Source organism: Xylaria bambusicola (assembly GCF_022495145.1).
Source record: "Xylaria bambusicola strain CBS 139988 unplaced genomic scaffold F5B22scaffold_26, whole genome shotgun sequence".
Taxonomy (NCBI): Eukaryota; Fungi; Ascomycota; class Sordariomycetes; order Xylariales; family Xylariaceae; genus Xylaria; species Xylaria bambusicola.
This window is the reverse complement of record NW_025953579.1, coordinates 79,517-100,162: the sequence shown is the minus strand read 5'-3', so window position 1 is coordinate 100,162 and position 20,646 is coordinate 79,517. Positions and strand designations below refer to the sequence as shown.

General features: G+C 47.0%; 8 protein-coding genes across 8 annotated transcripts; 4 read left to right on the top strand and 4 right to left on the bottom strand.

Annotated features, from left to right (window-relative positions):
* Positions 1-224: 224 nt before the first annotated feature.
* F5B22DRAFT_656618 (uncharacterized protein) lies at positions 225-3,271 on the top strand (the record flags this gene model as incomplete). The annotated part of the gene is made up of 5 exons (XM_047979973.1): positions 225-255; positions 393-1,899; positions 2,011-2,269; positions 2,311-2,757; positions 2,870-3,271. 5 exons carry the CDS (start codon positions 225-227, stop codon positions 3,269-3,271), a joined length of 2,646 nt encoding a protein of 881 aa, XP_047829934.1.
* Positions 3,272-3,665: 394 nt separating this feature from the next.
* F5B22DRAFT_656612 (uncharacterized protein) lies at positions 3,666-5,264 on the bottom strand. The gene is made up of 5 exons (XM_047979972.1): positions 5,090-5,264; positions 4,846-5,033; positions 4,508-4,797; positions 4,045-4,452; positions 3,666-3,996 (listed from the first exon to the last, which is right to left on the bottom strand). Exons 1-5 carry the CDS (start codon positions 5,257-5,259, stop codon positions 3,742-3,744), a joined length of 1,311 nt encoding a protein of 436 aa, XP_047829933.1. The 5' UTR covers positions 5,260-5,264; the 3' UTR covers positions 3,666-3,741.
* Positions 5,265-5,538: 274 nt separating this feature from the next.
* On the bottom strand, positions 5,539-5,838 carry F5B22DRAFT_647384 (uncharacterized protein; the record flags this gene model as incomplete). The annotated part of the gene is made up of 3 exons (XM_047978860.1): positions 5,539-5,553; positions 5,610-5,657; positions 5,734-5,838. The coding sequence occupies 3 exons, from the start codon at positions 5,836-5,838 to the stop codon at positions 5,539-5,541; spliced, it is 168 nt and encodes a 55-aa protein (XP_047829932.1).
* A 930-nt stretch (positions 5,839-6,768) lies between these two features.
* F5B22DRAFT_656608 (amino acid permease/ SLC12A domain-containing protein) lies at positions 6,769-9,070 on the top strand (the record flags this gene model as incomplete). The annotated part of the gene is made up of 10 exons (XM_047979971.1): positions 6,769-6,918; positions 6,965-7,203; positions 7,257-7,404; positions 7,499-7,580; positions 7,639-7,674; positions 7,732-7,792; positions 7,840-8,488; positions 8,535-8,623; positions 8,672-8,879; positions 8,930-9,070. 10 exons carry the CDS (start codon positions 6,769-6,771, stop codon positions 9,068-9,070), a joined length of 1,803 nt encoding a protein of 600 aa, XP_047829931.1.
* A 703-nt stretch (positions 9,071-9,773) lies between these two features.
* On the bottom strand, positions 9,774-11,733 carry F5B22DRAFT_610207 (heterokaryon incompatibility protein-domain-containing protein). The gene has a single exon (XM_047975178.1). The coding sequence runs from the start codon at positions 11,523-11,525 to the stop codon at positions 9,882-9,884; it is 1,644 nt and encodes a 547-aa protein (XP_047829930.1). The 5' UTR covers positions 11,526-11,733; the 3' UTR covers positions 9,774-9,881.
* Positions 11,734-14,126: 2,393 nt separating this feature from the next.
* F5B22DRAFT_610206 (uncharacterized protein) lies at positions 14,127-14,595 on the top strand. The gene has a single exon (XM_047975177.1). It carries the CDS (start codon positions 14,169-14,171, stop codon positions 14,496-14,498), a length of 330 nt encoding a protein of 109 aa, XP_047829929.1. The 5' UTR covers positions 14,127-14,168; the 3' UTR covers positions 14,499-14,595.
* Positions 14,596-15,341: 746 nt separating this feature from the next.
* Positions 15,342-16,609, bottom strand: F5B22DRAFT_225308 (uncharacterized protein). Its single transcript, XM_047969789.1, has 2 exons — positions 16,071-16,609; positions 15,342-15,994 (listed from the first exon to the last, which is right to left on the bottom strand). The coding sequence occupies exons 1-2, from the start codon at positions 16,229-16,231 to the stop codon at positions 15,619-15,621; spliced, it is 537 nt and encodes a 178-aa protein (XP_047829928.1). The 5' UTR covers positions 16,232-16,609; the 3' UTR covers positions 15,342-15,618.
* A 2,125-nt stretch (positions 16,610-18,734) lies between these two features.
* Positions 18,735-20,579, top strand: F5B22DRAFT_647379 (isotrichodermin C-15 hydroxylase; the record flags this gene model as incomplete). The annotated part of the gene is made up of 5 exons (XM_047978859.1): positions 18,735-18,794; positions 18,865-19,015; positions 19,090-19,538; positions 19,613-19,845; positions 19,898-20,579. The coding sequence occupies 5 exons, from the start codon at positions 18,735-18,737 to the stop codon at positions 20,577-20,579; spliced, it is 1,575 nt and encodes a 524-aa protein (XP_047829927.1).
* Positions 20,580-20,646: the final 67 nt, after the last annotated feature.

The following is a 20,646-nucleotide window of genomic DNA, read 5'->3' as shown; positions in this document are numbered from 1 at the left end:
CAACGGACCCCCAAGCTATTAAAACTCCGGATTCGCAAACCCCTTAAGGAATTAGTCGTACTTAAAGTTAAACATCAGAAAGGGGGAAATAATATCATACAAATAATCCTATAAAATTAAAAGACCCAAAAATAACTAACGCTACCCCTGGTAAAAAGTAAGGCTATAAGCAATTAAATAAGGATAATCTATTAGCTACAAGAAGACCAACAGTTAAGGCCTAAATGCCCAATAGACAAAAGGGAGTCACAGATTGTATAAGGCCTGAATGAGCATAAATAGCTACAGAATCTCCCACTCCAGGACAAGAAGAAGGAGAGAAAGATCAAGGCCCTAGAGACCCCTAGTAGATTATTAATGAATATGACTAAGTTCCAAGCCCTCTATAAGAGCCCTTGTCACATTCCGTCATGACCTCTATGAGATAATTAGGTCTCGATTACTGTTGAAAGCGGAAAAAGATCCAAACACACGCTTTGCGCTCAAGGACCTTGCTCAAGAAGTCCTCGGAGAGGAGAGTCTCAGGAGATTCTATCGATGTGTAAGCGGGACAGGCGGCCAAACAAGATTTGCCATTGACGAAACGGATTTTTTTGTACGGGTCCAAGAGAAAAGATTGGAGCCCTTTATTGTGACCTTAATATTCATTACCGCTCCGATCGCGGCTGCCAGAGCTTTCGTAACTAGTGTGATCGAGCCTCCGGATAACAACGAGCGATTGCCACTCAAAAAAAGCCGACTCGAGGAGATTTTCCATGGAGACTCCGCTACTGTTGACCATTTTCTCGCCAACCAGCATCGCTTTTGTACTCTTGTATTGTTTCAGGAGGGGACTCACATGGAAATTGATGATGATGACACGGCGAGGCTTCCGTGCATGAACGAACGGCCGATTGGTGAAGGCGCGTTCGGAAGGGTCTATGAAGTCAAGATTCCCACTAGCCACCTCATGGTCCGGACAGGAGGTCATATATTGCCTGGGCCTCAAGTTGTTGCACGAAAGGACTATCGCAGGCCGAGCCACGCCAAGGACGACTTTGAGACAGAACGAAACTTCCTCAAGATAATTTTACGCAGCCCTTCGCAATGTGAAAACGTTCTATCAAGTTACGGCACCATCGAATATGTCTCCAGTTCTGCTTTCAGTCTGTTCATGCCGAAGGCCGATATGGATTTAGAGCATTACATGAGGGAGCATGAGAGTGATAACGCAAGACCCATTGCATCGATAGCTCAGCATTTACAATACGCTGCGGGTCTAGCAAGAGGAATTGCTTACCTTCATCACGGTATTGAGTCACCAGACGGTCGCAAGGTTATTTGTCGTCACTTGGATCTAAGGCCAGCTAACGTTCTCATATTCCATAACGACGACGGCAACATGATCTGGAAGATCAGTGATTTTGGATTATCACGAATAAAGGAATTGCCGGATGGGAGTATCAGCACTGGCGGCTTGACAGTGTCTCCAACGTCCAGTCCACCTGGGCGTGGAATCTATTCAGCTCCTGAGTCGGGCTCTGTTAAGAGAATGACAACCAAGAGTGACTTATGGTCCCTTGGTTGTATTATTAGCGTGCTATGTGTTTGGCTCCGAAGAGGATACGACGGGGTTGAGTCTTATGCAAAATCTCGCGCTGAAGGTGATGAGTCTGCGTGTTTTTATCGCAACGCAAAGTTTGGCCGCTTGAAGCCAGATCCGGCGGTCAAGACCTGGCACAAACTTTTGATCAAGGAAGAAAAAGACATTGCTTTGAAGAAAGCGCTCACGCATATCCTTGAGTACCTAGATGATAAAACATTCTCGATAAACACAGATGAGAGGCCAACAGCGACCGAACTGAAGAGTTGTTTGGAAAAGGCTGCCAATATTGCAGAACAAGCGACGCCTACGCAGGGGTCTTTAGATGAAACGATCAGCAAATTCAAGTCTCTTTTGAGGCCGTCCAGGTAAAACCCCACGATTGTGATTCTTTCAAAGATCTTCAATACTAAGAGCACTAATGATAGAGCGTCGTCAGTAAAAAGCTGGCCCATTTCCTTTGGCGTTCAAGCAGATGGCTGCCAATTCTCTCTAGATAAGCCTCTGCTTGCCTATTATTCAAAAGAGGGCCAAATCGCACTGTATTATGAGTCTGAACGGTTTCCAGAAAATCCCGGGAAACCACTAATCGAGCCCACTCCAATCTATTTCCATACGGCCAAGATTGTGGATATTGGGGTTCACTGGTATTACATGGCAATAGCAGAAAAGGATGACAGCTTCTGTGTACGTGAAACCTTGTTTTCAAGATGTTTCCTTACTTCCAGCTAACACTAGACAAGTTTACTTTAATAAAGTTCATCGAAGCGTCGTCTAATGGCCCTAGCTTTACCCGGAAGGCTTCGGTGCGTGCACGACTTATACCTCCAATACACCTTATAGCAATATCACCGCGTGGCCACTGGATAGCTTGTATTGTGAAAGGCAATATCTCACATCCGGGGCGTCTATATATCGTTCAGCTAAAGAAAATAAAGGAAGCTACGAATGTGAGTGACAAATTGGACGAAACCATATGGAGATATATGGATTTACCGGATTGGACAAGCCAAAATGCGACCAACATATTTTCTTTGAGTTTCTCGTCCGAGTCCTCACTCTGGTTTGCAGGTAAAGGGATGCAGGAGTATGCTGCTTGCGTATCTCGCCTGGAATACAGTAGTGATGATAAACAACCACTCACTGAACTTGGCTCAGCAAAGCTGAGAAAGGCTGTAAGTCCTCTTAACTGGAATTCCCCTGATAACAGAACAGAAGGGCTAACATAAGCCTTAACGCTAGGCGATAAATACCACGATGACATTCGCTCCATATCATAATAGTAAGAAATGCATCATTGCTACAGAAAATATCATAATAATACACGACTTTGATAAGGTACAATCACCTGGTATCGACAAAAATATAGATGAGCATTTTGAGATTGTGAAAATCATTGTGAGCAAAGACGACCGTAGGATACTAGCCTTGGTCAGACCGAACAACAAGCACGGCATACTCTGCCTAACGGAGCTTATCGCTGAAGGCAGTCGCAGAAGATTCAATGTCAGAATCATTGAACGATTTTACGCAGAATACCTTCAATATAGCCTTGGAAAAATCCAGCTGAGATGGATCGAACCAGAACATAGCGCAGGGACTCAAGATGCCGTAGTCTCAAAAAGTCGTGTTCTCATTGCGATCTTGACAAAGCCACGTGAAAATGCTGTTTTCGAGTTCGAAGTATGAGCGCAACGTCCTCCAGGTCATCAATACTACGCTCCTTCGTCGGCAAGTCGCCACAATACCGAAGTACCTAGGGGTGAACTTCTTCTTGTTGGAGGCTCTGCGTGCACCGTGCATTCTTCTTGGCCTCTCTTTTTTGTTAATATAGGTCATCTTGTATACGGCCAGGAGGTCTTCAAACATACCCATTATAGGGCTAGTCGGTTCCGTCTCCATCATCACCACCCGGTGGCTGGGTACAACGACCCACACACATCTGCCTATATAAATGGAGGTACCCCTCCACACCGTACCCAGACCGGTCCTTAAGGCAATAATAATATAATGTATACCACTCATAACCTCGTAATTCAACAGGTAATTAATCCAGAAGGGATCATAGATTATTTTTCTCGAGTTAGGTGTTATAATATGAACCTTTAGATTTATACTAAACTGACAGTCTCTCTTAGCGCTATTGCGATAACCATGACCTAAACTGAACTCATATTCGAGATTTCCTTGTCTCTTCTTAGACTCATTCTCCAATGACTCGTGATTTTCCACTTGTCGGAGGTCGGTAAAGCTGGTTTTCGCGAAATCATTCCATAACCACCAAAGCCATAACAAGTAAACAAAGTAATAAAAGTGAGCCCGCCTGATACCACGAAGAAGTACCAGATATCCGTTGACACCACAATTCTACTTCTATCACTATCGAAATTGAAAAAGCTTGTTCCGAACACGGTCTTATAAATCAATATTTCATTTGATTAAAGAATTAGAGAGCGACTTACAGCAACAAGTGTTGTGGGGAGGTACAGCAGCCCCATGATAGTAATCCAGTATGTTGACTTGCTTATAGTGGCCATTCTGTCGGCCTCATCCTTGGAAATGGTCTGCTCCCTCAATGAAAGCGTACTGGAAAGAAGCTGTGCCGTTGTTTGGGCGCGATTATTCAAACCGGCCGCTGTTCGTGAGTAGGCGGCTGCTTGGCGCCAGTAATTCTGAAGTTGTTGTATCGCAGCGCAGCTTGATCTCCTTCCATCATCATAAAGACAGAGAAGATTCTCGAAAACATCCAGAGAGTGGGACATGAGTGTCGAGACTTGGAAAAGCTTGTTCATCAGAGCATACATAGTGTTGAGCTGTTCGTAACTGACACGCAATTCCCGATTGATCTCGGCTATCATTGTTAAGTTTGTCTAAGATGTGGTTTAACAGTCTTTTCAGATAGCACTTCCTGCCAAAGATATTTACAATAGGGATCAACCTGCCTTCTAACCAAGCCATATACTGTCTCCATGTGGGGAAATAAGTGGAAAACAATATTGCATGGACCCAGAAAGGACCATGTGAGGTCCACGGGTGTTCGTTGCGCAGTTGATTCCAAATCTTCGCATGGGTAGCTGAGTTAGGCAAAGGACTGAATAGCAGTAAGAAGTGTTGATTTGTCCTTTTGTTGAATCTCTGGTATATCCCACTTTGTCGCAGTGCCCACTGATTTTCCTTTTCCTTGAATTCAGGGTACCGCAGTGTGTACGAAATATCTACAGCCAAATTAGCCAAGTCTCGTTGGCAACAACGGTACAACTAACCTATTACGTCCCCAGACTGTACAATAGACAGGGGTGCGCAGTAGAGGTCTTCAAGATCTAGGTTGCGGGTATAGAAACAAGACGATATACCATACACAGAATCATTCAGGTCATGATGGCTAACTATAAAATCGAGCATTTCTGAAGTGATCTGCAATGGACTCCATGAGTTTCTTTGGCAGACTGATCTGAAATTGGATGGTAAGCGGGAGGAAGACAATCATGGTCAGCATGTGGCTTTTACATGAAGCAGATAGCGGAATCTTGATGATCCAATGATGTTAAAGTCCGTTTCATGTCGTTCAAATTCACACACCCTTCAAAAGTAAGCTTCGATTCACCTCGGTTAGAGCATCTAGGGACAGCGAGGATTTGGACCGGTTCAATAACATTATCCGAAAAATATGTATTCATGATTGGGATGACTTGTGAGAAAGACCGTTATACCTCTAACTATACAATATACCAGCTTGGTGCTGGTACTCTGACTATTTATGCACCGAAGGTCCCAACGGACGCTAGGTTCTTATTAGGCTAAGCTAAGGTAGTACTGCACACATTCAGGGCGCAGGAAGAGTGAGAGGGCGGTCAAGTAGCCATGCCTAGATGTACTGAGATGGCGCTGGTCATTTGTCCCGAAGAGCACTTTTTTTGGTCAGCGGCCGCTACAGGACAGATCATTATGCTTTGTGCTCACTCGATTTTCTCCTATGTCTTCTGGTTAGATGATGTTCTTTGAGTGCACGCTGAACCCTCCAACTTACATTAGGAACTTCCTCAGGGGCCGTAAAGACGAATTGTTCATCGCCACGCTAAATACGATCATTGTGTTAGATTAGTACACTCACTGCATGCGCAGCTTTTCAATCGTGTATATTGTTCGCGTACTATGGTGACTTTGATGGGATCATGATCGGGGAATAGTTCCCCAAGAAGCTCCTCTAGCTTTTCCTTTTTCAGGTATCTCGTTGGAACGTTGTGTTCGACCGGCATTTTATTACAGTTGATAGCAGCTTTCTAGATTAGTGACTTAAATGTGAAGATAAAGTATCACTGTCTCGCTCAACCTGCTGCCACTGTCTACCCTTTTATCTCTCGTTTCTGGCATGGTTGAAGGAATTTGGGAACGCCTCACTCATGCGCCTCTGTTGTATTGCAGGGCTCTAACTTGCAAATACTCCCGGCCAGGCCTTGACTGGGCCCCTTCATACTGCAGAATTTACCTCAAAATTATAGCCTTATTGCATTACATTGGCCACAGCCCTGAAGGGCGCGGACCACTGAGTCTTGCCTGTTTCTTGTGAGACATGACATGATCCTGGAGTGAGAAAAAAAGAAAAAATGCACTTCTACATGCCTGTCAGAGATTACGTCTTCGACGTACTGAGGTTCATTTCCACAGATAGTCTCTTCCACCTTCAACGCTGATAACAACTGAATGACTGTGCTGTGGCCATAAACGATAAACAAGCTTATTAACTTCTTACATACATACATCACACTATATTTTTTAAAAGATACTGTCTATCGCAATCCCTTGGTGATTACCTGATGCAGTTATCACTCCTTGATCACCGCCAAGAGGTATCAAGAGTAGCTGACCACCCAGGCTTTTCCCGCGCCAGGCTGCTGGGTCTAACCCCTATTTCCGGAACATCGGCGTAATGACGCCTGGTGTGTCCATGTGAATTACCCTCCGAGACACCTGCTATACGTCCAGGTATATTACTTCTATTCGCTAAGTCCTCGATCGCGCATTCCTTTTCAACCTTGATGGCTGATATTAATGAGATCAAGGCAAGCAGATCAACCTGTTCGCTCACCCAACTTCCATTCACGCTATTACCGGCGGGTATACAACCTTAACGTCTTCCACAATCCCAGAGAGCAAAAGCGCTTTGGATACTGATGGAGGGCGCCGAGATGTCGACCCTAGGCCCCGAGCTTAGTCGAAACCCATCCCATCCGCCGATGCGAGTAGTTCGACCCCCCGAGGGCCCCCAGTACACCTATGATATACCTGGTGATAACAAAAGTCGGGTTAGAAGGGACTTGACGCCTTTTCAGGTATTCGTATGTTAATCCCATAAGAGTGAAGATTTCAGAACTGATGTGTAAGATGATTACCCTCAATGCAACATTGGGTGTCGGGCTCTATTGGCGGGCTGGGCAAATCTTGGAGCTCGCAGGGCCCGTTGCCGTGCTAGTATCTTTCAGTGCAATCACGCTTCTAGCTTGGGCCGTTATGCAATGCATCAGTGAAATGCTTGGTCGATGGCCTATCCCCGGTGCGCTTTCTGTCTTCGTTAGCAACTTTGTGGACTATGAGCTTGGAATCGCCGTTGGTATTATGTACTGGTAAGTATCTGGAGCTTCTCGCGATCAGTGATCCCCATTCACACCCTTTGCAGGCTTACATACTCAGTTTCTTTTGCTGCCTTGATCGCTACGACCGCTGGCGAAATAAGATTCTGGATAGGAAAGGAAGCATTTGATGTGATCATCATATACATCACAATTCCGCTCGTCCTCATTCTCTTGAATTGTTTTTCAGTTAAGGCATGTAAAGAACATAACATCCATGGCTCTAGCAGATCCCTCGTCTTTCGTGACTGTTGATACGGAGTAGTTGAATCGACTAATGGTGTGTTAGTATTACGGTTGGATTGAAGCCTGCTTCGGGATTATTAAAATTATATTTCTCTTCACCATCATTATAGCTATGATCGTCCTTGGTAGGTGCTTCCTGAGAAAAGAGTCAGCTGGAATACAGTGACTTACTTTACAGAACAGCAAGTCTACCCAGCTCGCATGATGTTACAGTTTATAGTAAGTCCTGCGCTTTTGCTCCAATAATTATTACGCAGTTAATAAATGGACTTATAGATTGGGACAATACCACGGCTTTCGATGCCAACACTTCGTCTACAAGAGGCCCCGCGTTCCTGTAAGGCCCGATATTGAGCAAAATCGGAACTGTACTAACTTGAATAGCACCGCTATATCTACAGCTATCTTCGCGTTCGTAGGTGTTGAAATTGTCGCCGCCTGCGCCCTAGAAGCAAAGCCACATATCCCGAACATAACTGCGAATGCGAATACCGAACCTGAAAGGACAGCCCGGACCACAGTCATGAGCTCTCAAACCAAATTCTCCCTGGTTTATTTCTCTCTGATAGTCGGTGCCGCTTATACTGTGAGCGGTGTCTTGACCACCTTCAGCGTTCGTCGCGACGCCTGCGGTCTTCCCCGTCTCAGCTGGCTCAACTCCGAGTGCAGCGGATCAAGCGAGAACATAAAAGCCACATCGGTCTTCGTTCTAGCTGCTGAACTTGCGAATTTGACCGAGCTAGCAAATGCTTTCAATTTCTTTCTCGTTTTCACGGCGCTGTCCTCCGCCCAAACCAATCTCTATGTTGCCTCGAGGGCGTTATTTGGGCTTGCCACGCAACTACGCAAAAGCGAGGATAGATTTCTGAACTATCTCTCTTGGTTCGGAGAGACCAACCATAGGGGTGTACCTATTCGTGCTGTGACACTGTCAGCTCTAGCCTTTATTTGGGTGCCTTTCCTTCAGCTTCAGGGCTATCGTCAGAACACCCAAAAGCAGACTTCTATGCTTGCTTCAGTGGGAATCTCTAGCGTATGTCACCCAAGTAACTTGTTTCTAAGGCTAAGTAATGTTTTAGTTCATCGATATTCTATCTGAACTGGCCTCGGTAGGTGTTATTATAGTCTGGGCGAGTCAATGCGTCGCATTTCTATCATATTATCACCAGTAAGTCCGGCTTAGGTATCTAAGATAACACTCTTTTAACAGCTACAGTCTCAAGAAGAACGACGAATATCTTCGCAGTGACAGTCTCAACTACATAAATCGAAAGGATCACACGAAGTACCCATTTCGCAGTCATTTTCAACCTATTTTAGGGTATCTCGCTTTCACAGGGTGCCTATTCATTCTCATAGTGTTAGATTCAGCCTCGTTATATAACGGTTTCTACGTCGAGCCATTCCTGTCACACTTTCTTGCAGTAGGTTTTAGCTTGCGAATGAGTGTTAAAGTGCTAATAGAATGATATAGGTCTTCCTATTTGCCGTGTTATGGATTTTATTGAAAGTATATAGACGTCGTTATCGATCTATGTACTTTTTCGATGTGAAGCTAGCTGGGGACGGCTTCGATGAGACATTACGTCGACTCTCAGAGTTATCCAAGCAATGACCAAGGCAAAGATAATCGATAGGGGTTCATGATGTTAAGTGATCGTGAAACGGCGGGATCATCGGTGGACAATTGTCAGGGACTAACTAGACCATTTCGCTCGTTCTCACTCTCGTAAGGCCTGATACATTATATAATGGTAGATATATAGGTTCATAGGTTAAATAGGCTTCGGAGTTAGGGTCTACTACCTTCGTAATCACGAAAAGTTTGTGGGAATCCTTTCACGCTGTATTAGCCTTTCGTTCCTGATCGTAGCCCTAACTGCATGGATGCTGGCAGCGATGGAAGTTCCCTCAATTGAACCTCAATCCACGACATTTGGACGAGATTATTAATTAAGACCATTCTTACCCCGTACAGTATATCATTAGTGTAACAGGAGTGCAATCCCAAGTGATGTAATCAAGTCAATATTATCAAGACTAATATCTTTATACCGAACCCATTTAGAGTAGAAGAAAGCGAATAATCCGTTAATAATGTGTTCTATATGGTTAACTTAGCACATTGGATTAGCAATGCTCCACTGAGGCCAAATTCCAATCGTAAAGACAAAGCAGCCTATAGTCGCGTTCCATAGGATAAAAGATATAAACTTTTATGCTTAGTTCTTAATATTGCCATTTATCTCATATATAGGTATATATAAACTACACTTTTTCTGTGAATCTAGCAGAGAGACATAAAACAGAACACAAATATCTGGCACAAGCTTGTATGGCGCATACCAACTGCTCATCCTACCAATCACCAAAAATTTAGGTCATGTTATCTGGAAAATCGACCCAATCTGAGTACCGTGCGAAGCTCACAGAATAACACAGCACCCTTCTTTTTCAGACACAGTCATAGTCTGCTCCACTGCACCGATGACGTACACTGGTATGCCGTCAGAAAAATATTGTTGAGCAGAAATTGTTATCGTTTGTGTCAACTTTCGCCCTCCTGTATCTTTGAAATCGATGTTCAAGCTCGGAGTCTCTGTAGTAGCTAAATGTTTAAGGCTCATTATCCGATCTTCCCTCTCGCTACAAATGGCCTTGTGGGTGTCCAACTCAACACCCGCTGTGGTCATCAGTAGCCAAAAGCTCTTGTCATTATCAAATCCGAAAGCAATAGAAATAGGAGCCTTGGAACCGGGTCTCCAAAATATGAAAAACCCACTGAATGCCGACAGTTCATATGTGAGGAACATGTGTCTCGATTTATCCCAGTTTCCTCTCCGAGGTCCAACGCGTAATCTAGTATCCCTGGCTAGTTTTCGTAGACTTTCCCCTATGTATATGTTTGGACCGAGATACACGGGGTTCGCATGCTGAGAGATGGAATGAATCTTTGTACTAAGACGGATGCAGACATCTCCATCCCATTCCGTCCGATGTGGTTTGATGAAGAGCTTGTGGGGCGATCTTCTCCCGTATGTATGCCCATCCAAGGGTTCGAGGTGTATATGCAACTCTTCACGTTCAGTTCCATTCAAATAGCACATCAGACCCATGGAAAGATAAGTGTCCCTATCTCCTCGGAATTTGCTTGATACTCGTATACCTCTATTGGTCACAGTAAATTCAGGCTGCTGGCCTTTCACGCAGATTAACTGGATACTGTGAGAGTTTTTAAATTGTCGGGGAGATGAAGCTAAAATTCCGCACCCTAGGGGAGGAATAGTCTCGCGTTTCGATGGCCCATATGTAATGGTTGTGGCTTCAGACCGCCACGCAAAGAGTGAGAGATCGCTTGTTCGGCTGATTATTTCCTCCTGTAGCCGATGAAAAGCCCGAGAACCCTCTCCGTAAATTAAAGGCATATTACAGTCGAAGATACCAAGCAGGGAGTACGCCCTGTCTTCGGTCCGTGTGGTCTCCCGCAGAGCCGCCCAAGCCATGCGGCGAGCAATGGGAATTCTGTCTAGGAGCGTGCGGATGCGTCTTCCCGTGGAACACTCCAAGATGTCCTGCTGTATCTTTGTGATTGATGATATTTCTTCCTTCAGATTCGCTCTGTTGCCGAAATTGACCCAGTTTTTATCAAAGAATTGCACGTCTGATGGAGCTACAAGCTCTTGTAAAGTCCAGCCTCGAGTAAACCACCGCGAGGTTGCGAAACTCCGAGACTCGTCGCAACTGTCAAAGTCCTCCAAGTAAGCATAGCAAACATCTGCGCTCTCGTACCATTTAAACATGGAGTTGATAGCTTCCGAGAGTTCGCTGCTGCTTTCCTTGTTGATGCAGCATGTGTCATTCCAAATATACTTGTACCCAGCAGCTTTGGCTACCTTGCAGGAATTCTGCAGCTTATCCCAACCTTTCTTTGACTTTGTAATTTGGGGATCGTTCAGGTCGCGGAAGCTGATCTCTTCTGCCTCATCACCCCATGTGTGCGAAAGGATCACATATCTCGTATGCTGGAGGACTCGTTCACATTTGAGAGTCTCGCAGTTTAATAGCCACATAATTATAAATGCTAGTATGATGCTACTCGAGTATGCGCAACAATAGCAGTTACCCAGCTCAAAGATATACTGGGGAGACAATGAAGAGACTGAACAACATGTAGAGACAGGGTTAATGGACTGCTTCGTGTATCAGAATTTGGGGAACAAGGTTTCTGGAGAAATGGAAGGCCATTGCCTTGTGCTGTATGGGAAGGCAGCAGAATTGGGGCTGTGTCCGAGACAGTTTCATACTGATCGAGTTAGGCATGAAAGTACCAATAACCCCGAATATTGGACCTAATCCGCGCCAAGCAACAATCTGCCTTCAAATGCGCCAGAAAGCGACTGGTGCTACAACAGGTCACAGCCGCATTCCCCTCAATAGCTGGCTCTGTATCTACCGTACCTTATCAAACGGCTACAATTCAGCTCTTCCGAAGTATAGTAGCCTCCTTACTAATTATACATGAAGTGTTCAGCCTATCGAAAGGCTCTAGGTATTTTATTAACTCTAGCTATGTTCCTTTTGTCCCTTGATATTACACGCACCTGAAGATCGCCTACGGCTATGGTGGATAGCTGCAAAAACCTTATCTAAGACACACGATAATACACGGCTATGTGAGTTTACACAGAACTGTACTGGTGTAAGACATAGGCGGGCTAGCAAAGGCTATGCAATTGTATATAGTATCGAAATCGCCGCCGTTATAAGCGAGTCATATAAGTTGGAATTAACCAGTCAATCAAAGTATATAGATACTGTTGCAAGCCTCCTCCATGCCCACTACATACTTCTCTTCTCTCATATTGCTTCCAGTAGCAAGCAGAAGCCGCCACCAACACATTCAAAGTGAACACGTCCTTACACCCTACACTAGCTCCACAACGTGGCTTGAAAAGAGGCAGCAAACTGCAAAGTATTACCTGGGGTCCAGTGCCGATCAGCTTCATATACAAGGGTTGATTGGCTTCAAGCAAGCCTCCTCTCCCACAGCCCGCGGCAGCGTGAGGGGCAACCCTACGACTGTTCGCCCTGCCTGACCGGACCTAGGTAGTAAGTAAGCAGGACATGATGCCCAGACGATATGGACGCGCGTCATGACCCCCGAATTAACGTCGGTGACCACTGAGGATCTACGAGCCTCGGCTGCCGCCAGAAACTTCACAAGGCGAAGATTGGTTTCAACATGCTGCTTTAGCGCTACAGCGGTTAGGGAAGACGCTGTAATGGTCTCAGTCTCACACTTTGGTATCTCTATATAACGACTAAGCGGTTAGTAGGCGGCCGACTCATACTTGTCTTCGGCGCCTCAAAGCTACATGTTTTAGCTGTGGCCACGTACAGATCCTCTCAGCCCGTGCATTTATCCGCTATAAGAGATGAGAGTGTGGCCTTATACATGTCGTCATGGCAATGTTCCATTAAAGCCGGAATCACTTGTGAGAAACGCAAATAAGATCTCTAGTTAACTAATACCGACCTTAATCATATCGATTATCTCAAAAGCAGGAATACGACAGATAGCAATGAAACATTGCATGGCAGGTAGGCAGGCATGGAATTCTTTATGTGTAGATGGACGTGTGCGAGAGATAATTAGTGTATGATATTCCCATACACACTCGCATGCGCCTTCTTCACCTAAGCACGGCAGGCTATTAACATACTAGCTGATATTTACCAAGATGCTACTAAGCGTACAATTACCAAGAATATTTACTACCTTAGGTATGTTGCCATCATCCCAGTCTATCGTGTGCTGTAGTGTACATTGATTGTGCTTTCATCACCTTAGCAGTAAGCTCCAAGATGGCATTCACTCATCCGCTATCGACATCCCATGAAATGCTCCCGGCTTAAGCAATGCATTCAATGACTTTCTGTCTTGACCTTGAATGTCTACCCTATTCATGTGGTATTTAGCATTCATTCCCTCAATGCGCCTGTTGTGTATTAATGGCCAAAAGGGAGGGGCGTGTTTATTCACTTCCTTCACTTCCTTCCTCTTTTCTCTCCGTCAACATACTATATAATTCTCCCCCAGTTCCCACCTCTTTACACCTCACAATTTCCTTCCATCTATATGCAAGTAACCTGAGACAGTAGAATTTCTACATCACTAAAAAGCTACTCTCCACATCCATCTCACTGCTCGATGGTCACAGACATATATACCTGTTTCATCCATCATCAAACACAGAAATACATTCAGCACACGATGGACTCTACCAAGGGGATTAAGGTCACATCCGAGTCTGGTATGTCATTACCGGTATCCATACATCGTTCCCACCCGCTGATCAGTATTCTCAGGTCTATCCAACATCACAGCCAATTCGGCTGAGAAAAGAACGCCACTGCCGCGCGACATGTCGCCTCTGAGGATGCGATCAATGAGACGCCGTAATCCTCTGACCTCGGTACCTGCACCGGCCGCCGTAAGGGAATTCAAGACGTTCCGGGAGAGGTTATGTTCATCTCTTCCCGTCGAGCCAGTTCCTGTCGTCCAGGCTCGCACAATCACCACTCCCGCCAAGACCAGCAGCAACGCCGTCGCCGGCGCAAAGATTATTCACGCCTCACCTGCTCCCTCGCAATCTACTGCCCAGAAGATTGACAGTCTAGAACCAGACCAAGTCGCCGACGACCTCAATTCCATGGACCTTAACGACAAGCCCAGTAACGACAAGTCAGAACCCAAGCCTAAGATGCTCCCCGACTCGCGCTGGGCAAAGGAACATCTAATTTCCACGCACACCCCTCCTCTTTCCACCAAACCCAATACCAATCGCAACACTCCTCCTCAGCCCAGAACCCAAACGTCTAAGCAGCGCCGCAGGGGAAACAGAGGGCCAGTACGGCCGAAGAAAGAAAACGACGACCCCCACCGCGAATACACGATGCGGGTAAACATGGACATGGATGAATTCCAGCGCGAGGTCGAGGAGCTCGGGCTGAAGACTCTGAAGGATTCTCGCTGGGCCTGAATAGGCGAGGAATGACGCGTGTTGAAACGAGCGCTGCGAACTTGTGTTTGGAAGGAGCGGAGGGTAGAATTGTAGGAGTATAGAGGAGGAAGGTGCGTTGGCGACTACCTACCTACCTACCTACTCCACGCAGAGGATATAGATGGCTTCGTGTACCGCTTTATATAAACTGCATGAGTACCTAAATAATGTGCTTGGTCATTTGCTGGGCGTCAAATTGTCTAGAGCCTATCTACGTAGGTAGGCAATATTGTATGAACGGAGTTATATATCTGTCTATCTGTTCTTCGACCAAGCTCGTAAACAATCCAGCAAGCAGCGCGTGCAATTGTCTTTTGCACCCAGCTAGGTATATGTGAATCAAATCGCGCCCGAATAATCTCAATATCTATGCGCTACCTACCTACCTAAGTGATAGAGCAACTGAGTATACAAGACATGATAAAGACAGGACAGGTGGAGGAGAGATACCTGTACAAAGTGTTCCAATCCCGGTCTACCCAGCGAGCTATGTATAAATTCAAAATCCCATCCTCTCAGCCGCTTATGTGATAGCCATCTTGGCATATGCAGGTACCACAACTCCAGTCACTTCAAAAATCAATGCCAAGGTCCATCGTCATACATGTGAAAACCAGCGTCAGAAACAGACCGACTATCTAGTCCGTTTCCTTGAAACGGGTGTCGCGCCCGTCAATCAGAAAAGAAAGTGCATTGAAAAAACATGGTGCATGCAGTAGATTTGATTACACTAATTCTATCTTTTCGAGAGAGAATTTCATAACCCATTCAACCGCGAGCGAATAAGCCAAGCCAATCCTTTCAATCCTCTGCCCCAGGTACATCACATTATTTGATTCGAGCACCATCAAGAGCTAGCGACAACGGGCTTTAAGGGTCTGCATATAGGCTTCCCCAATGACGGATCCATTCGCCCAGATCGGATAGTAGACCAGCAAGTTCGCTCGAACTCAGACTAACAAGGCGCAAGGGACATCGAGTACCGAAGACACAAAACTCCGCGCTAGAAGGCTCATGTAAACATCGCATAATCGCATCCGCTCCATCATCATCTCTCCTTTCCCTCTTATAGAAATACATCGCAACACGAAACCGTGCCTCATATCCGATCCGTCGGTTCCACGGGCTTCATATCCCCCGAGACCTGCTCGTTCTGCCGTCGAAAGGCACCCGTCGTCTGCCCGCCACCTCGCAGCGAGCGCTCCAAGTCATCCAGGTCGTTGCGCGGCGGCTTGTTGAAGCCTCCTCTATCGGGACTGTCGTCGTAGTGCTGATACTGGTCTCGCTGCTGCTGTTGCTGCTGCGCCTGCGGGTTATGGTGGGCGGATTGCGGTTGGCGCACGGTAGACGACGGATCTATGAAGCCGTAGTCCTCGAGTTCCTGATTATTCTTAGGCCATTCCTTCTCGTCTCTGCGTTTTCGGCGGAAGTGCAGGAATGTTATCACAACGGCCAGGCCTACGACGATAATTCCTCTGTCGGGTTGTCTGTTAGTCTCGGGAAAAGAAAGAGAAATCCCAATTGGTGGGAGGCAGGCTGTGGTTTTCTTACGCGATGACGCCGATGGTGATCGGGGTGGTCTTGTCCGAGGTTGCCGGCTTTTCGCAGAGATCGATGTTGGGCTGCGGATGGCAGTCTTTTTCTTTGTCATCGCGGATGACGAGATGCCTGGCTATCCTGCCGAACCTAATTGCAACAGCGGCGTAATCCATGATGCCGATGATAAGAGCGGATTGCTGTACTGCTCACTCGCTCAGTAATCGTGTAGTCTGGGGAATATGTAAGAGGCTGATAGCAGTATTCGTGGTTATTGTATCTAATTTCCGGATCTCCCGCCTTCGACCGGGGGTCGGAATAGTTGTACGCCGGTGGAACGAGTGTAGATATCGTAGATATGCGCGACTAAAAACGTCACTAGAATAGCTAGCTAGTCTACCAGGTACTGTTTCCTATCAATTCGTCGTAGGGAAGTCGTGTAGACATAAGAACCGGGAGAAGCCGCTAATGTACGAAGTGAAGTGGTGGGCGACAAAGTTGGCCGTAAATCAAGGCATAAGGAATGGACGATGGTGAATGAATGAGCGAATGAATGACATGCTAGCACAAGGCCAGGCGAATACTAGGCAGTATTACCTATGTCGCCTGGTTGCCAGGTAAGGCCTATATCCACGGGATGTAGTAGTGGTAGTAGTAGTGAAGCAGCAAGAAATGACAAGAAAAAAAGACGAGAGAGACAAACAATGGGAGAAAGGGATGGATGAATTGGAATGAAGTCAGACAAGCAAGCAACCTGGCACAGCCCACTACATGCCATGCTGTATGTACCTGTACAGATACGGATGCCCTGATAGGAAGGCCAATCTAACATGACAAGTGCTGTGATTGGCTGCTATGCCCTGTCCCGTTAGGGCCTCTAGGATGTTTTAAAAATGCACCACATGATCCCAGCAGTGATCCCAGCACCAGTCATCAGTGCAGTTTGTACCACCTCTTGTAGCCCACGCCAGGTTTCAGCAACGGCGCAAGTACCTGTACTTGATTATCGCGAAACAAGCAGGTGTACACTAAACGTTGGTTCCTAACCAAGGAGATAATGCGCTGTTGAGATTCCTGCTTCCTATCATAGTATACTTTAGGTATGGATGGCGTGCTCCTCCTTGTTGATTGTTGGCAGACTTGTCCAAGATGCAGCGGCGTTGGATGCGGCACGAGTTATAATTACTTACTTAGTTACCTTCCTGCTCATCTGGCGACATGGAAAAGCCGAGGGGGAAATAGGAAGATACTGCATAATCTAGAAAACGTGAGACGAAGCAAGCGAATGAATGACCAAAAACGAAACACAAGAACTAAACTGAGTCTGAACCCCATGATCACTTCTTACAAGATAAATACCCAGGTAAATACACCATCACTATATTTCAAACGCGGGGATCCCAAGTTCAAAAATCCACTACAGAAGGGTAGGTATGATGCCATACTGACAGCCAAGAAAGCTTGGTTTTCTGCTACAATACCTAGCGCATAGACACCACATCCGTCCGTCCCACTCCAATTCTAGCCGATCATCAAATCAGTAAATACTACTACTTCGGTAGCAGATCCGGGGTTGAAGGAATTATTGCATGAAAGGCATTCTTGCCTAACCCAGCAACCTACCATATCCCCTACTGCGAAGAAATTATGTTGTAAGGTTAGGTAGGTAATAGACGGCGTGGATTGCAGTTATATGCCTTCTCATTCCAGCCTTCCATCCATCTCGTCGCCATACATACATACTACCGGTACCTCTATGCAGATTTCAGTCCAACTACTAGTATTCGCCAGGGTATTTGAAATTGTTATGAACCATATTCGTCGGTCTAGACCCGTGTCCGAATACCACATGGTAGTATTTAGATCTCTAAGTAATCCGAGCGTTCCGAACCCACAGAAAGTACCTACCAATAGATTCACTATCTCGATCGCTGACGTAACGATATTTCCCGTCTCCCTCTTCACTAACCAACCTTATTATGAGAGCCGCGCGGGGTCCAACAAAAGCCATCATCTATCTCGTGACCGAAAAAGAGAAAAGAAATCATTTTCACCGGGTCTTTTTACTTAATGAATACCGGCGATTATGTCAGACCCGTCACTTACTCAGCACACACTTCGCCAAGTACGTAGGTAAAAGTGTATGCATACGTCCAAGGGCGAAGCTTTCCGTTAGTAACCGCCGCGCTTTATACACAAACCCAGACTTCCCGATTAGGACGTCTACCAGCGTCATCGTTGAGCCAGTTAGAATGCGTCGAGATACGGTTCATTGAAGTCATGCTCTTGGAGAACGGCCCGCGACAAACCGAGAGAGCGCGGAAATGGGAACCCCCGACATGCTGCTTGCTCACTTGACACACGTACATGATAGGTAAGGTTAAGACCAGGTTAGGTAGGTACGTAGGTAGTGTATATTGCTTTGAAATGCGCACGGGTATGTAAGTAGGATAGAGACCGTTCAGCCCGTCATCCTGATATTTTCGATCGCCTCGGCTTTACTAGTGTGGTGATACCGCTGTTTCTTGTTTCTATGAATGGTTACTAAGTATGCGAACCATTGCACTCATAGCGATTCTCTGAAACCCTCGGGATAATACGAACACCTACAATATCTTCTAGCGGAGAGCAAAGTGGCAAGGACTGGCTAGCGATTCGTCTCACGAGTCTGAGACAAGTATGGCGTCCGTTCATATCGGCTATCTTCTGCCCGGCGCGGTCGCATTGGCCCTCCTCTACGTACGTGACGATAAGCCAATAACTCGCCATACAAAATCATGTTAGCAAGGAGACTGACGAATTCATCAAGGGCATTGGATTAGTCGTGTACAGAGTCTTCTTCCACCCGCTGGCGAAATACCCGGGTCCATTGTTAGCCAAGATCACAGATGCCTACCAGCTCTATCATGCGTGGAAAGGGGACCGGCATCTCGAGTTCTGGCGCATGCACGAGCGCTACGGTGCGTTGATCTAAATAATAAGCACGAGAGTGAACGGCCAGAGAGATGAAAAAGCTAACTAAACCCCATCGCAGGTAAAATCGTCCGCTTCGGGCCCAACAGCCTCTCATTCAACTCTAACGGTGCCCTCCGCGACATCTACGGGTTCAAGGCCAACGTGCGCAAGGCCGCGTTCTACGATGCCTTCGCGCACCCGGTTCCCAACACGCACAACACGCGCGACAAGCACGTGCACGCCCGCAAGCGGCGCGTGCTGTCGCAGGCCTTCAGCGACTCGGCGATGAAGGAGATGGAGCGGTATATTTTGGCCAACGTGCGGGCGTTCTGCGAGCAGATCGGGCTCGGCGCGAGCGAGGACCGCAAGGGGTGGACCGTGGCGAAGAACATGGCCGACTGGTGCAATTACCTCGCCATGGACATCCTGGGGGACTTGTCCTTTGGCAAGGCGTTTCACATGCTCGAGCAGCCGGATAATCGGTATGCGCTGGAGTTGGTGTCGCTTGCTACGACGCGACATCTCATCGTGAGTGGACTTGAAGCCCTCGTACCGAAGTTGGTGAACTCAAGAATAGGTGCTGATGGATTGAAATGTGATAGTGCGGAACGATGCGTCTCGTGGAAAAGCTGAGCTTGGATAAAGTCCTGTTCCGAAAGATCGCCGCCGGCCGAGCTAAATACATGGCGTACAGCAAGGCGCAGCTCACAGAGCGCACGAAACTCGGCGACGAGACGGATCGTCGCGACTTCTTCTACCATCTACTCAAAGCCCGCGATCCCGAGACCGGCCAAGGCTTCGCCATGCCTGAGCTCTGGGGAGAATCCAATCTGCTGTGAGCCTTCATCCACTTACCAATCACGAGTTGTACTGATTTCTTTCTCTAGGATTATCGCCGGAAGCGATACTACGTCGACCGCGATGGCCGCTACACTGTTCTACCTCGTCCGAAGCCCGCACGCGCTGCAGAAGGCCAGCAAAGAAGTGCGCGCCAAGTTCACTGATGTCGAGGAGATCTCCCAAGGCTCGCCGCTTAATTCATGCTCGTACCTCCGGGCCTGCATCGACGAGGCCATGCGCATGTCCCCTTCAGTCGGCGGTATCGCGCCCCGCGAGGTACTTCCTGGTGGGATCACCATCGACGGCGAATTCGTACCCGAGGGCGTCGTGGTTGGCACGCCGCACTACACGATCCATCATAACACATCTTACTACCCGCAGCCCTTCACATATGTGCCCGAGCGATGGCTGGCCGGCGCATCAGCATCCTCGAAGATGTCCGGGGGTCCCATCACGGACCGGGACGTGGCACTAGCACAGAGCGCTTTCTGCCCCTTCTCCATCGGCCCCCGGGGTTGCATTGGCAAGGGCCTGGCGTATATCGAGCTCATGACGACTCTTGCGAGAGTGCTGTACTTGTATGATTTGCGCAAAGCTGCGGGGCCCGATCCCGCGGAAGGCAGGCCGGATCTAGAATGGGGACGACAGCGTGTTGGCGAATACCAGCTCATTGACCAGTTCACGAGCCTTAAAGATGGGCCGATGGTTGAGTTTAGGAAGCGCATATAAAATATGTGATTGGCGCTTGCCATGTCATATCGAGACTGGAAACCCATTAATAAATCTTAAAAACCTG

What these genes read in the sequence shown, in the direction of transcription:
- F5B22DRAFT_656612 (XM_047979972.1), bottom strand. Translation starts at nt 5,259, where the DNA reads ATGAATACATATTTTTCGGATAATGTTATTGAACCGGTCCAAATCCTC. An exon ending in GATTCCGCTATCTGCTTCAT is followed by an intron (nt 5,034 to 5,089) that starts GTAAAAGCCACA and finishes ATCCAATTTCAG; the next exon opens with ATCAGTCTGCCAAAGAAACT. An exon ending in ACAGTCTGGGGACGTAATAG is followed by an intron (nt 4,798 to 4,845) that starts GTTAGTTGTACC and finishes ATTTGGCTGTAG; the next exon opens with ATATTTCGTACACACTGCGG.
- F5B22DRAFT_610207 (XM_047975178.1), bottom strand. Translation starts at nt 11,525, where the DNA reads ATGTGGCTATTAAACTGCGAGACTCTCAAATGTGAACGAGTCCTCCAG.
- F5B22DRAFT_610206 (XM_047975177.1), top strand. Translation starts at nt 14,169, where the DNA reads ATGGACCTTAACGACAAGCCCAGTAACGACAAGTCAGAACCCAAGCCT.
- F5B22DRAFT_225308 (XM_047969789.1), bottom strand. Translation starts at nt 16,231, where the DNA reads ATGGATTACGCCGCTGTTGCAATTAGGTTCGGCAGGATAGCCAGGCAT. An exon ending in ATCACCATCGGCGTCATCGC is followed by an intron (nt 15,995 to 16,070) that starts GTAAGAAAACCA and finishes ACAACCCGACAG; the next exon opens with AGGAATTATCGTCGTAGGCC.